Source organism: Tamandua tetradactyla, chromosome 1, assembly GCF_023851605.1.
Source record: "Tamandua tetradactyla isolate mTamTet1 chromosome 1, mTamTet1.pri, whole genome shotgun sequence".
NCBI lineage: Eukaryota > Metazoa > Chordata > Mammalia > Pilosa > Myrmecophagidae > Tamandua > Tamandua tetradactyla.
The window spans coordinates 137,031,791-137,046,451 of NC_135327.1; the positions used below are offsets into that span (position 1 = coordinate 137,031,791).

Consider the following 14,661-nt stretch of genomic DNA (forward strand, 5'->3'; position numbering starts at 1 on the left):
TATTTAGAGCAATCTTGTCAAGCCTAAAGTGTTTCCTCTCCATCTCAGCAAGCTTACGTAACTTGATCTTTTAAGACCTTGTGTTGATAAATCAAACTAATATCAGCAAAGGTCAAATAACATAAAGCTATTACACCTACTTCAACTGCACTTTGACTTCAATCATTGCTTCCCAAACTTTCACTATATGGAACCCTCAGTGGTCTTGTTAAAAATGTGGATTCTGATTCACCAAGTCTGGGGCGGGACTCGAGAGTCTGCAATCCTAGCAAGTTCTCATGTGGAGCTGGGGCTGTTGGTTCACATTTCACACACTTCAAAGGGCAAGACTTTAAAATGTATCAATTTATTTGAGCTTTGCCACAGTTCCTCTTCCTGATTGTGTAAGATGGAGTGTTATTGGAATGTGTAGACATAAGCAGCTATCATTTAGGAATAGATGGAAAAAGAAAAGTTTTATGTAAATTACCCACAAATAGACAATACACAGATAAAATTATATTAACAATACAAAATAAGGAAGTTAAATACATTCAAAAAGAAAATGGCAAAATAATTTTTTTAATAACACTAGTATTTATTTTCACAAATATTTTTAAAGGCAGCTATCTTTGAAACAAGAGGAAGCAGAATGTTCCATATGCATTTGATACAAATATAATACACTAATTCATTTGCAGTTCATTAGTTCAGTTCACTGCTAATAAAGTCAGAGAAAACCACTCACAGGCAATTCTGTTCATATATACAGAAAACCGTAATGGACCGTGATTATTTAAATAGAGTCTGAAATCCATTTAGAATGGTAGCTAGGTCAAAAGTCAAGAATAAAAGAGGTGACCACCGAGTCATTAATACAGTGGATTTCAAACTGAAAAACTGTCAGCTAGAACACACCAAAAACAAACAGCAGCTGGCAAAATAATTATTGTGTAGCTCAGACATTAATAATGGGTTGAAAGATTGGTGGATTATTCCACATGTAGAAATCTTAATACAAATATTCAGCAATTTTTCAGAGTGAATTTTCACAGGTTTGTTCATAGCTGCATTTTTTTTTCTGAGATGCTCTATCTCTCCTCCATTTGCTCTGAGAACTGAAGGCTACACAACTGATATTCTATTTTTAGTGCACTTGTTAAGCTGCAAAAAAAGCATCAATTGTGGTTGCGGTAGAATTCTCGAACATCAGCTATGAATAACAACCATAGTCTTTGTGAGTTTATAAATATTATGTTTTCTTATCAGGTGTTTACCCACTAAATCCTGCACTTTTTCTATGGAAAAAAGCATACAATTTCACTAGTATACAAATATTCAAATATTCACCCTCACTGAAAAACATTTTCACTAGGGCAAAACAAAAAGTCACACGATTAATATATTCTCAAAAGTATCCCTCCCAGCCCCTCCAGTACACACACACAAATCCAAACCCTAGTTTCCATATCAAAATATTTATCTTCCACTTCATAAAGAATCAATTTTTCCTACAAGATGTTGTCAATATCATCCACCAGTCTTTGTATAGGGATTGCCTTTCCTCTTATATACACTTTATAGAATTTAGATAAAAGGAAATGCTGAGGAATGATAAAGATTGACTATATATCTATTTACCTAAATAACTAAAGACACATAAGCAAAAACTTTTCTCTGAAGTCCAAATGCCCTGATGCCAAGATGCATTACTGCATGAAGATTTTCAGATAGAAGTCATTGATTGACTATAAAGATCTTATGTGAAATGGGACATGTATTTCTTCATCCAATTATTTTGAACAATTTCCACTTTATAAACTCCAGTCCTACTATCTCAAGATTACAAGAATTTCCTTTATACTTCTTTTAATCGACGTATCCACAAATTCACTAATACAAATAGAGTAGGTATTTCTCTTGATTATCAGAAACGACTGTCTAGAATCTTGTATGTCAGTATTTTAGAGGAACATTTTTCAAAAAGCCTAAATCGAAAGATAGTGAATCAATATATCTCAAGTATCCACAGATTTTGTAGATAACGCCAAACTGGTAGTGTCTTGGTTTTGGGTTTTCAAAAGGTTGTTTTTATTTTTACCCTGGCAGCTTGCATAAAGCAGCCAAGTTATTCCTGATTTTAGTGTCCAAATTAAGCCAACTACTACATCTCTGTCTGTATTCCTATCTGTAAAACACAAGATGGATTACAGATCAGTTTCTCTTTCTGTGCTGGAGTGTTTTAGGATTAGTACTGTCTGAAATACAGGAATCCCTGCTAAAGAAGACAGGATAATATCTGAATGTGTCCGCTAATAAAGAGGAAAAAACTTTCATAGTCAAGACCTCTAGTCCCGCTCTGTAAAACATAAAACCAAGTATCTTTTTGCTTTTCTTCTATTTGGCTTAAAAAACAGCACAGGAGAAAGTGGTCAAAATTGAATTTGGAAAGAAGAATGGACTCAGAAAGAATACTTCAGATTGAAGCTTAGAGTAAAAATGTTGTGATACATCAGGAGCTAGGCAAAGCATTGAGGTTTAAGGAATAACATCTTTTAATGGTTGAAGCCAGACTTTCTGAGGTGACTATGAAAGCAAGAAATATTACAGTAACTGTTGAGGCCTTGCAACCTTCCATACAATAATTCTTTTGTTACATTTACATCTCTTAACATTAGTACAGCATTGTGAGGTTGTCAAGCATAAATTACTTTGAATAGAAAGATCAGTCTACTCAGATTTTCAGAATGACTGTAGAACTCTGAACATGACAAATCCCTTAAGTATGAAGAGCTAAATGATCAGTGACAAAAATATATATAAACCCAAATTGTTAGAAAGTAAAAAAAAAAAAAAAAAAATAGTTAGATGCCTGTTCTCAAGGTAGAAAGGATTCCATAGGAAAGCCTTGTAGATAAAAAGTATATTAAATCTTCATTTTGCAGATCAATATTACCAAAAGTCCTGATTCCATAGGAAAGTAAACTTAAGTCATGTATAATGAATGACTCATAAACCAATAATTTCTTTACCATTTTTAAATGCTTTTCAAAATATTTGGTTCACATGAAATGGGACGCAATGACTGACAGTTCTCTGATCTGTTGGTTGCAGCCAAGCAAAGGATACTGCCAAGGGCGGTAGTGCTTTCACTTTGATGCATTCAGAGCCCAGAATTTGTTTGGTGTGCCCACTCCTCTATGCTAAAGTTGCCAATGGGGAAGAAGTTATTGAATGAGGACCACAGAAAACAATTGGTTTACACTTGAGTCAGGTCTGTAGCAATGGTAATCAATTCAATTGTAGAGATATTGAATTTTGAAGGGTGCAGGTTTTTTATTCAATGTATAGATTATAATGGCATCTTAATAATCCTTTGGAAACGTGCTGCTGGTTATGGCAAAAAAAAGAAAAAATAGTGCCACAGTTTCTTCACAGCTGTAAGGTCAGTTGCGCCTAGTAGATAAAAAGTATATTAAATCTTCATTCTGCAGATCAATATTACCAAAAGTCCCGATGGAGCTGGTGCATAAATGCAAAGGCTCACTTGCTCTATGTAAAGGAGAAGAAATATTACTAGTTATTAGAAAGCAGAGGAATAATAGAACAGTTAATACTCAAATTCTATGTATCCAAGATAATGAGACACTTTCCCTTATTCCACCCACTTTCTCAAGTTGCAGAGAGAAATCCCTTGGTGGGCTTCATGGATAAGGCAATGTATGCCCCCTAATATGAAGTAAATTCACTTATTATAATATGAATACTTTAGGTTAGCACATGAGGTGGCTTCCCAACCTCCAGGAACAGCAAATAGCCAGCTCAGGAGTGACAGCTAATTAAATCTGCTCCAAACAAGCATTTCAGCACTCTTTATTTATTCTCCTTATGATCCATCCACTAAACCACACTCCTGCTATATTATCTATTCCATTTCTTCTTGTAAATCTAGCTCTTTACTTTTCCAATTGTTTTCAAAATCTGCCCAAATTTGTCCTTTTTAGAATATTCAAAAACGGATGCTTGTTCAGGAAATTTGTATCTCCTGTGATTCGTCTAAACCTAGTAAATCAAGTAATCACCAAAGAAAAATCTCCTCTATTTGTAAAGAAAAAAAAAGATGTAACTTTGCAAAGGGCAGTAATTAAGAGTAAAATGTAGAAGCAAAACTAATACATGCATTGACAAAGCTTTCAGCTCTTCACTATAACCTAACCAATGTAGACCCAAAGAATCTTACATTCAGAGCTCATTAAGCAATTATGAAATGTATCATATGATTTTAATAGAGAACACACAGAAATCTAGAAAAACTTATGCCTTTGTGCAGGTGGTCTTTTCTAACTATTATATAAATGGTCATATGAACATCTTTGTTTAATCATAACTAGGCTAATGACAGGCATTAAAGGTTATGTGGAATTTCCTTCATTTATTATAATATGACTACTTTAGGTTAGCATTTTGAATACATTCTGTCCAAATAGATTGTAGCAGAATTCTTTAGTTTTCAGTTCAGTGATTCTATTTATGTACAAGGAGAACAGCTGGCGATGTTTTAAACACAGAAGTCTGAATCAATTCTACAGTTTTGCTAAACTCTTAGATACTATAGACTTTTACCTGATTTTTCCTCTAAGCTCCAAGTGATTTGGTTTTACAGTGTTAAAAAGTATTTTCCCCTTTTCTTTTTTACTGTTATATTCATTTTAGTTTATGACTTAAAATAATTCATGAGGGCTCTTCCACATCACATAGCTAGGGTGCACATACTGAATTCGGAGATAAAACAACAATCCTGTTTTTATATTAATATTTTACCTTTTACTTTACTTCAGTTTTTATTTTTTAAATATTGTATTTTATCTTATTTTAACTCTATTTTTTATTATCGAGTTTTGGTTCCCTTATTAATTTCTAACTTACTGAATTTCCCCTTTTATTTCCCTCTCCTTAATAGAAATTTTAAAATTTCACTCTTGTTAAGTCTCCACCACTTTTAACCATGCTTAACTTTTCCTAAATATTGATGTATTAAATTGTATATTTGTGGCTTTTCAATTAACTATAAATAATCAAGATATTAATGTCAGAATTTTGGATAAAAGCTATATTTGAACTAACTTTACAAATATGACAGTTACATTTTCCCCTTTCTTCCAGAATTAAAGATGGCAACTTAGTGATCTGTTTGCTATCCATAGGCCTTCCTTCCTCATTCAGTCTTCCTTTAGATCTCAATTTACATTAAGTAGCTCAAAACTTTGACCATGTATTAAAAAACAAGTTTGTTAGATATGTCTAGAAGTATTTGTGACTTTATTTATAACCCCTCTTTGACAAAACGTAAACAAATCATAAAAAAAAAACTACTGTTACTATACCAAGAGATTTTTTTTCTTTTACTTACTTATTTTACTTTCTTTGATCGGCATGCACAGTATGAAATCATAAAAGCAACGAACATCACCACACCAACACTGATCAAGATAATTTCTACAAGGCCAAGAAGGTTTATTTTTCCAGTTACTTGTTTTCTGAACATTTCTGCTTTCTCGTCACCAATGGTACCAGTCTGTAAACAATTTAATAATTAATATTATTTGGGTAGAATAGTGAAGCAAAAATCACTCTTTTTTCCAAACACCTGTATATATATACAGGTGTTTGTATATATATATACAGGTGTTTGTATATATATATATACACTAATATATATATTATGTTATATATATATATGTATATATATTAGTCTCCTGCATCTAATAAGAAAAGCCAATAAAATTCCTCTTGTGAGATGGGTGAAATATATATGTAAAGGGTGAAATATAATCCTTCCTGATGAAATACAATATATAGTGCTCTTCAATGCATTTCCTAATTCTGAAGCTAATCAACTCAGTGGTTTACATTAAAAATACCTTGCCAGGCAGTAGGCTAGTGTACCTATGCCTACTTTAATCTGTCCTTTACATGTATGATTGTCTTTTATTACCACTACCACATGCAGCGAGCCTTAATTTATTTGGAGTGACATATATGCATGCCTCTTTCCTAAGAGTAGTCTATGACAAGGAGAAGGGTTGAACAGATGCATTTTGATGATAGGAACAGCTTTGTCTTCCTTAAAGAAAAAACTGAAAACTAATACAAACATGATATTTCTATGTGACTTGACTCCCAAACAGGGAAAATTAATAATGTACAAACTCATCAATATTTACTTGCAGCAATGGAAATACACACAACTTCCAATACCACACATATATATCCAATTTTGACACAAGAGCTTTTTTATATGCAAATACACTTATTACTTTTAATGACTAATAGATTAAAATACTAACCTCATTAAGCCAAAGAATAGGCACGAGATAGTTATGCTTCAGGTTCTTTAATGCTCTGTAATATACATTGAAAATGATCATGGAAACATATACAATAAGTAATTGAGATTTTAGTAATTATTAGTTTAAATGAATGTTCAGAAATCAGTTGCTCTTGAATATTTGTTACTTTTCTTGATTCTTATTACCTATAACGGATTATTTGTATTTTAATTTATCTATTTCTCAGGCTTATTTCACTCCTACACACTCCCTAATACATTAGGTTGACATTTTACAAGCACAGATTTTCCCTTTCAACAAATTTTACCCAGGGAAAGTAAAATATGAATTCTAGAAATTACTGTCGTAGAAATAGTTGGGCAACTAACAACATGAGAGATGTCACTAAATACACAAATAGAAAACATTGCAAAATAAATCTAAATACCATTCAATAGACACTAAATATGATTCTAAATTACAAATTACAATGATCATAATTAAATAAAGATCATTTAATGGCATTAAGAAAAGAGAAATTGTTAGCCGTCCCAATCTCTTTCATTTACTCACATATTACAAGAAAATACTAAAAAAAAATCGTATACAGATAACCTTGTTTAAGAGACTCACTCAATTTTTTTTGTTGGTTTGACCAATATATTGACCTGCAGCCTTTTTGCAAATTGTAAAGTGAATCCAGTTATCTACAAACAGAGCAAAAACTAAAATAATTATCAGCTTTTTTGAAATAGTCTTTTTTAACATCCAATATTTATTCTTACCATAATGGAGGAAGAGGAAGGTGACATGGAACTTAAGGTAAAAATAAAACTACTTTCATTTATAAAGAACTATTAAATTATTAACTGTACCTATGCAATATAACTTAAGTTTATATAATTAGATTTGATGTGTACATATGTGCAAACATAGTTAAATATAGATCATAGAGACAGAGAAGAGAGTGAGGTAGAGAGAGTTTAGATAGATAGAAAGACAGATAGATGTTAGATAAAATTTCTTTGCCCAACATAATATCAAGTTTTTGGTTAGATCATTGACACTGGTTTTGTGTAAAACAACAACAATTAAGAGTTCATATAAATAATTTAATCCCTGAAATATTATTTATATGATATATGATATATGATATATATTTATATGAAATATGTATGATCAAATATATATTCAGTCAGAATCCATGTATAACTTGTTTAATTATAATATTCTCACTATCATCATTTAAACAGAAACATGATTATTAAATTCTGATATTTCATTGATCTCTTGAAAAGGATAGTATTAAAATAAATTAAGGATTCAAACTATTGTGCTATAGCAATTTTTATAGATTAACTTTCTTGACATAAAAGCTAATAGGTCTTCCCCCAAATTTACATATACCTGTAAAATATCTTTCAATTCCTCATTATATACTGCAACTTCTTATGTAAGCAATAATTGCAGATAAGGGCAAAATGAGCATAAAATAGCAATTTTTATCAACTATCAGTCAGAATCACTTTGCTTATTGATATTCCTGACCCATGGGCCATTAAAAAGGCTTATAAACTCGATATACTTTAAAAAATTGAAAATGGAATTATCCTGACATATCGTAATACCAAAAGAAATCAATAATTTTCACTGAAATTATCAAGAAGGGGGACAATCTGATAAAGATATTGTAATTGACAAGGAGAGAATTTCTTTTTTCTTTCAATTTCATTTAAAAAACACAATGTAACAAGATGAGATAAATCAGGTATTTGCTTACAGGTTCAACGTCCAAATATGTCCTATGTTCTTCTTCATTTGGATTTAAGCCTTCAATAGTTTCTAAAACATCAGGACTTGCATGTAGAAAATGAGGAAGTGAAATGTACACAGGTTTTCCTAAAAGCAAGTTTTAAGAGACAGTTGGGGAAAAAATTTTTTTTCATTTCAAAACTTCTTTAAAAAAGAGTTCTTTGAAAATGAAGCTCTTTAAACAAACCACAGTTGGTTTAGGATACTAATTGGGACGTGAGGAGTGGTTGAATTATAACATCAGGACACTATTGTCCCCAAACAAAATATAAAATAACGTATATTCCCACTACTCAGTCAATTGATATCTGTTGGTCATACTTTAGTTGTAAATTTTCAATGCATGAAGTTTAGCCTCTGAATACAAAGTTTCAACCATATAGGTCATACATCAGGCAGTAATATGTCTATGGATCAATAATTACTTCTTAAATCAAAAATCAGTTTTTTTTCCTATCTCCATCCTCACACAGCCCAGAATAAAAAAGTGAATAAGAGAGACTCCAAACTGTGTGTTCAAGTAATCTCTGCTTCACAGTGACACTCTGAAAATATGTTTGTATTTGCCATTTTCTAGGAAAGAAAAAAGCTAGAAAAAGAGAAGTTGGGTAGCTTGGGATACCCAAGTATTCTGAGAATTATTTTCATTTTATCTTAATTCCAATAGTAGGAAATATAGGTGGCCTTTATTTAATGATAATTAAGTTTTACAACACTGAAACACAATTGGAACCTCGAAAACAATACAAAATCAATGCCAATATTTCCTACCAATACCCTTACATTTTGCCCTAATTTTCTTACTTTGTGGAAAGGGATTTGGGATAAAAGTCACATTTTAAAGAATAGGCAAATTTTTCCAGGGATCACGATACTGAGAATATTCACTCACCTTCTTTGCATTTGCCAATATCTAAAATACCATACAACGTGCAATTGTTTGAAATAATTTTTTCTGTGCAAAAACAATGGTTGTCTGGATTTTGAACTGGAGAGGCAAAGGCCTTGGATGGAAGAATAAATCTATAAACAGGGATTCCTTTCAGATTAATTTCGGATCCAAACACAGCATAGATTGACCTAAACATAGATAAGAAAGAGTTTCAATCCAGGAACTTGAAATATATACTAGGAGATAATTTTCTTTTTTTTAGTTTTATATTCTCTGCTTTAACTTAGAAAAATAGAATACTCTAATAGAAATTAGAACTTTAATTTCTCATTTAATCTGTAGGAAAATAACTCTTGTGAAATTTTAAGACATACCACAACTCAACACCTGAGTAGGAACTACTCTAACTCTTGTTCTCAAAAGCTTCTGAGAGCAATTTAGGTTTGTGAACTACAATGGAATATTTCTACTGAAGTCACTCCCCATGGTTAATTTCCTCTCTGTTAAGTACACATACGAATTCCCTCAAATCCTTTATTTGTCTTCAGTTCAAAGGAAATAAAAGTAAAATTTCTGTTTTCAGAACTGAATCCTGGAGAGAAAGGCCATGCACTGACCTGGATGTCTGCATGTACATGTTCGATATATAAATCTCATACACGTCCATCATTTCCCTCATGTCCATTATGGCCAAAGCAATGCACTAGAGCTCAACACACGTTCTTTCTAATCCCTAGATAACCGTAAGTAAAGAAGCACTATTCTCTTCAGTTTTACAGATAATGAAAACAAGATTCAGATATGTTAAAAGCTTGCTGTTTTATCTATATTTACTTTTGCTGCTCATGCTTTTGGTATCATATCTAGGAAATTACTACCAAATCCAAGGTTACGATTATTATGCCCTATGTTATTTTATGGTTTAGCTCTTAAGTTTAGGTCCTTGATGCATTTAGAGCTAATTTTTATATATGGTGTGAGCTAAGGGTACAATATCATTCTTTTGCATGTGGATACCCAGTTTTCCCAGCACCATTTTTTTAAGAGACCATTCTTTCCCCCAATTAATGTACTGAACACACTTGTTGAAAATCAGTCATCCATAGACGTATGGGCTTACTTCTGAATACCCAGTTTTATCCCATTGGTCTACATGTATATCTTTATGCTAGTACCATACTGTTTTTTTTTCTTTACATTTATTGTAGTAACATAGTCATAGTAAGTTTTGAAACTGGAAAGTGTGTGACCTCCAATTTTGTTCTTCTTTGGCATAAATAATTTGGTAGTTTGGGACCCCTTGCAATTCTGTGTGAATCTGAGGTTCAAGTTTTGCATTTCTGCAAAGATGGCTGCTGGGATTTTGATAGGTATTGTAGCTAATCTGTAGATCACTTTGGGGAGTACTGAGATCTTAATAATATTATCTTCCTATCAATGAACACAGGATATCTTGCCATTTATTTAAGTCTTTAATTTCTCAAGCACTTTTTTTGTGGTTTTCTGGTACAAGTCCTTCACCTCCTTGGCTATACTTATTTCTACATACTTCATCCTTTTAGGAGCTATTATGAATGGAACTTTTTCTTTAATTTCCATTTCAGAATATTCTTTGCTGTCATATAGGGAAAAAATTGATTCTTGCCTCCAACTTTGCTTAATTAACTTATCAACTCTAGTAGATTTCTTGTGAGTTCTTTGGGATTTTCTATATAAAGTAACATATCATCTGCAAGTAAAGATATAGTTTTATTTATCCCTTTCCTTCATCAAAATTAAATTATCCCTTTCCTTCATCAAAATTAAAATTTTATATATTAAAGGACACTATCAAGAAAGTGAAAAACCTACAAAAAGGGAGAAAATAATTGCTAACCACATACCCAGTAAGGGCTTAATATCCAGAATGTATAAATAGCTACTGCACCCAACAACAAAAATACAATTAACCAATGAAAATGGACAAAAGACTTGAGTAGATATTTCTCCAAAGAAGATATTCAAATAGCCATCAATCAATGCTGGGGATTTTATTAATACTAGTTAATTTCACACTTTTGATTAGTATATATGTTGGTACAAATATATTTTAGAAAAAAATTATTTTTCTGAATAATTTATGAAATTATTATTTAGAAAAGGAATAACATAAAGGCATAACAGCAAAAAGCTTGCCCTCAACCGCACAGTCTCTAGGTCTGAAGGTGGGATTCGAGGGTAATACTGTGAGTTTTGATGCCTGTTGAGTTTTGATGCCTGTGTGGACCTACTGGGACCCATCACTTTGAAAACATTCTGTAGCATCAGCACAATATGTTCATTAATATAGTTTTGTTGCAATTGTGTCATCATCTCCAGATGGTTTAGATTGTGCATACGCTTCTTGACCGGGTTTTTCACTTAAATATACTAACTTAGTGAAAGAAAAGAAAAATTATGCTCTTAGCAATGACAAAGAAGAGCATCACTTGGACTATGCGTACTGTCCTTTTACCATCCTCAGTTGTTTTAAGGAGGCCAATGAGCACTATGAATTCCACATAGCTGTGTTTATAAAGTAGCCAGGAAAAATATTCCCAGGTTTTTTTTCTAAATAAAATAATTATTAATTGTGAACTTCATAGTCTGTATTTTCTTACTTAGGGAAAATAATTTTGATTCACAGAAACACCACGGCCTCTTAATCTTACCTGCAAATGTCAGAGGAAAAGAACTGCAATACCCGGGACTTCTCAACAAAAGGAGGAAATGAGGCTGCATCTATTTAAAAATCAAGCCAATGGCAGGTGATTAGATTCAAAGTGTACTCTAGGAAAATCAAGAAATCTCTATTCCAGCAAGGACCAACAGAAATTGCAGAAGTGTGATTTTAAATTTTCTAATTGTCACATGTAGTGGTTTGAAGCTCTATGTTTCCCAGAAAAGCATGTTCTTAAATTTAATCCATTCCGGTGGTGGTGAACCCATAGTAACTAGGAACTTTTGGTGAAGTTACTTCATTTAAGGTGTGACCCACCTCAATCAATAGGATGGGACTTAATTCTGTTACTGTAGCTCTTTAAAAAAGAATGAAATTCAGAAATTCAGATAGATATAGAGAAAGCTACAAGAAACAAGAAGCTGAAATGCAAGAGAAGGAAGAGACCAGAAGACCCTGCCATATGCCTTGAGATGTGATAAGCTAAAAACCAAGGTTTGCCAGCAGCTGATCCCCTAAAAAAACCACAGCCTTGGGGAGACAGTATTGCCTAGAAAATGCCTTGATGTAGACATTTTTCTGGCCTCAAAACTGTAAGTTAATACATTCCCATTGTTTAAGCCAATCCATTTTATGGTATTTGTTTCAGCAGCCTAAGAATCCAAAACATCACATTAAAAAAAGTAAAAAGAAAAGGCCTATTCTATTTGATCCAGTAACTCCAAAAGATTATCATGTAATAATATATATGTATATATGATGTATAATATATAATTATATATATTATAATAATATATATCTTGTAATAATCTATATATAATAATTATATATTATTATATATAAATAAATAAAGTAAAAGAAGATTTATTTTATTTTATGCTCACAGCACATTTCAATTCTTACTAGCTACATTTCAAGTGTGCAATAGTCACATATGGCTACCTTACTGAAGAACACATCTGTATACTGTACATGTTCATTGACATTCAATTTCAGATTAAATTCCCCACTCCTAAAAAATAAAAGACTCTTTTTAAAAATTGCAGAATCACAATTGTTTGTGATTATTGTTTTAGATACCCACCCTCTACCTTATCAGTGAAGTGAAACTTTTCTTCCATGAAGTTCATTTAGAACTTCTGTTATATTTGTGTTAGTCTTCTTTCTGATAGTCATTCATCCATCTACCATAGTGGTTTTTTAATATTTCAACCCATTTTATTAAAATCTCTCACTTAACAGAATTTCTGCAAATGGTTTGGAAACATACCTATCAAATTAAAAAGGGCATTTATTGAGTTCACTGAATTTCTACTCTGGTTATGATCTTATGGTACACATTAGATAGAGGAATAATTGATAATTCTGCCACTTGTCCTTCAAATTAATATCACCCAAATTAGTCTTAACTAAATGTGCTTATTCAAAACAGTAAGACCCATCCTTCAATAATGCATTCTAGGTTTGTTTCCTGACAAGTGCTCCAACCTTGTGATTTTGCTATATTACTCTCTGTTCCTTTGTGATTGCTGCTTCATCCTGATACTGGAGTGAACTGGATAGTAAGTCTAGCTTACATCTTCCCATACAGGTTCCTTTATGGGCATTGCCTACAACTGCCTTCCCCACACCTTAACAATTAAAGGAAAATAATATGTGGAAAGATTTTAGAAATCACTATCTGAAATATCATTGAAAATTATGGCTTTATTATATCCAGAAACTACCGGGGACAATGAACACAAGATAGCTACAATGAGCAGATTATTTTTCGGAAACTGAATGAATATCAATAATTTCATGTTTTATCAAAATTACGAGGAAGATAGAAGAAGCACTTCTAAATCACGATGAAAACATCATGGAATCTTCTTGCTTCATTAATCTCTTTTCCCTAGTGCCGTAACCAAGAATCTCTTTCACAAGTATTAGATCATAGACCCCTGCCCTGTCCCATGTACCTCTGTCTCAGATTTGTTAGACTTCTGTTTTCCTCTTAGATACTTTTGATTTCATGCCTGATGCTCATGGATTTGTATTATTATGAATGAATTCTCTACCTCCTCTTGTTAAACCTATTTCTCATTGGAAGGAATGGTTAATGATTTTATTTTTCTTATAAACACATGAAGAATAATTTATTATTTAGGAGCAGCACAGTTTCTTGCTTTCTCTATCTAAGGGCTGATATATTACGCTTAATAATTATGCAATTACTATAGTCAGTATTTCTGGGGTACTTAAAGAATTTATTTGCAAAAATGCTTTACTTGGAAAGGAATTTCTTCACGCATATCTAGGGATCAAAAATCTACAAAGCAATTTAAGCAGTATCGTTGTCGGGTTTTTTTTTCTACAAGATAAAATAAAATAAGCATACAAAACTCAACCACATTTTTGGAAAAGTAAACATACCTTGCATTTCTTGTAATTCCCCACCTTCTATATAACTTTTCATTTGACTTTCTTCACCTTTATTATATCGTTTTCCTACAAGGTCCTGCCTTACCTACTTTGTAAACATCAAATGCCGTCTTCTGCTTCTTAGTAGCTGAAAGCTCATCTTCGCTTTTAATTACCTCATAGAATTAGATTCCCATTGCTTTTGAAAGTCTTAATTCTTAAACTAATAGGAATATTCCTACTTTGCTTTTCTTCAAGGGGAGTAACAAACCAGATCTAAAAGCACACCCTAAAATTAAATTTATAGTACTTTCTTTTTTCCGAGTTCTAATTCAGAATGTTAATTTTGACATGCATTTTCCATGGTTATTAGCTATCTTACTCTGATTTTTTACTTTTTCTTTCTTTTTTCATTCTTCCTCTCTCTAATTCATAATTATCTTATCCAAAATAGATGGCTCTGTCTTGCAACTTCACTAATTTTTCCTTGGCTTTAAACCTGTTTGGATGTTCATTTTCCACTTTCAAAATCTCTTTTGATATTCTAT

General features: G+C 32.0%; 1 protein-coding gene across 8 annotated transcripts in view; it reads right to left on the reverse strand.

Moving 5' to 3' along the window:
* Positions 1–556: 556 nt before the first annotated feature.
* Positions 557–14,661, reverse strand: part of CD36 (CD36 molecule (CD36 blood group)) — a 91,124-nt gene continuing 77,019 nt past the window's right edge. For all 8 annotated transcript variants that reach the window (XM_077152717.1, XM_077152371.1, XM_077152461.1 and 5 more), the window contains 7 exons: positions 11,703–11,772; positions 9,013–9,200; positions 8,089–8,207; positions 6,942–7,015; positions 6,327–6,381; positions 5,390–5,554; positions 557–3,531 (listed from right to left, as the gene is read on the reverse strand). In XM_077152717.1, coding sequence (XP_077008832.1) covers positions 5,390–5,554; positions 6,327–6,381; positions 6,942–7,015; positions 8,089–8,207; positions 9,013–9,200; positions 11,703–11,772 — 671 coding nt within the window. In that variant the 3' untranslated portion in view covers positions 557–3,531. The remainder of the gene's footprint in view (positions 3,532–5,389; positions 5,555–6,326; positions 6,382–6,941; positions 7,016–8,088; positions 8,208–9,012; positions 9,201–11,702; positions 11,773–14,661) is intronic.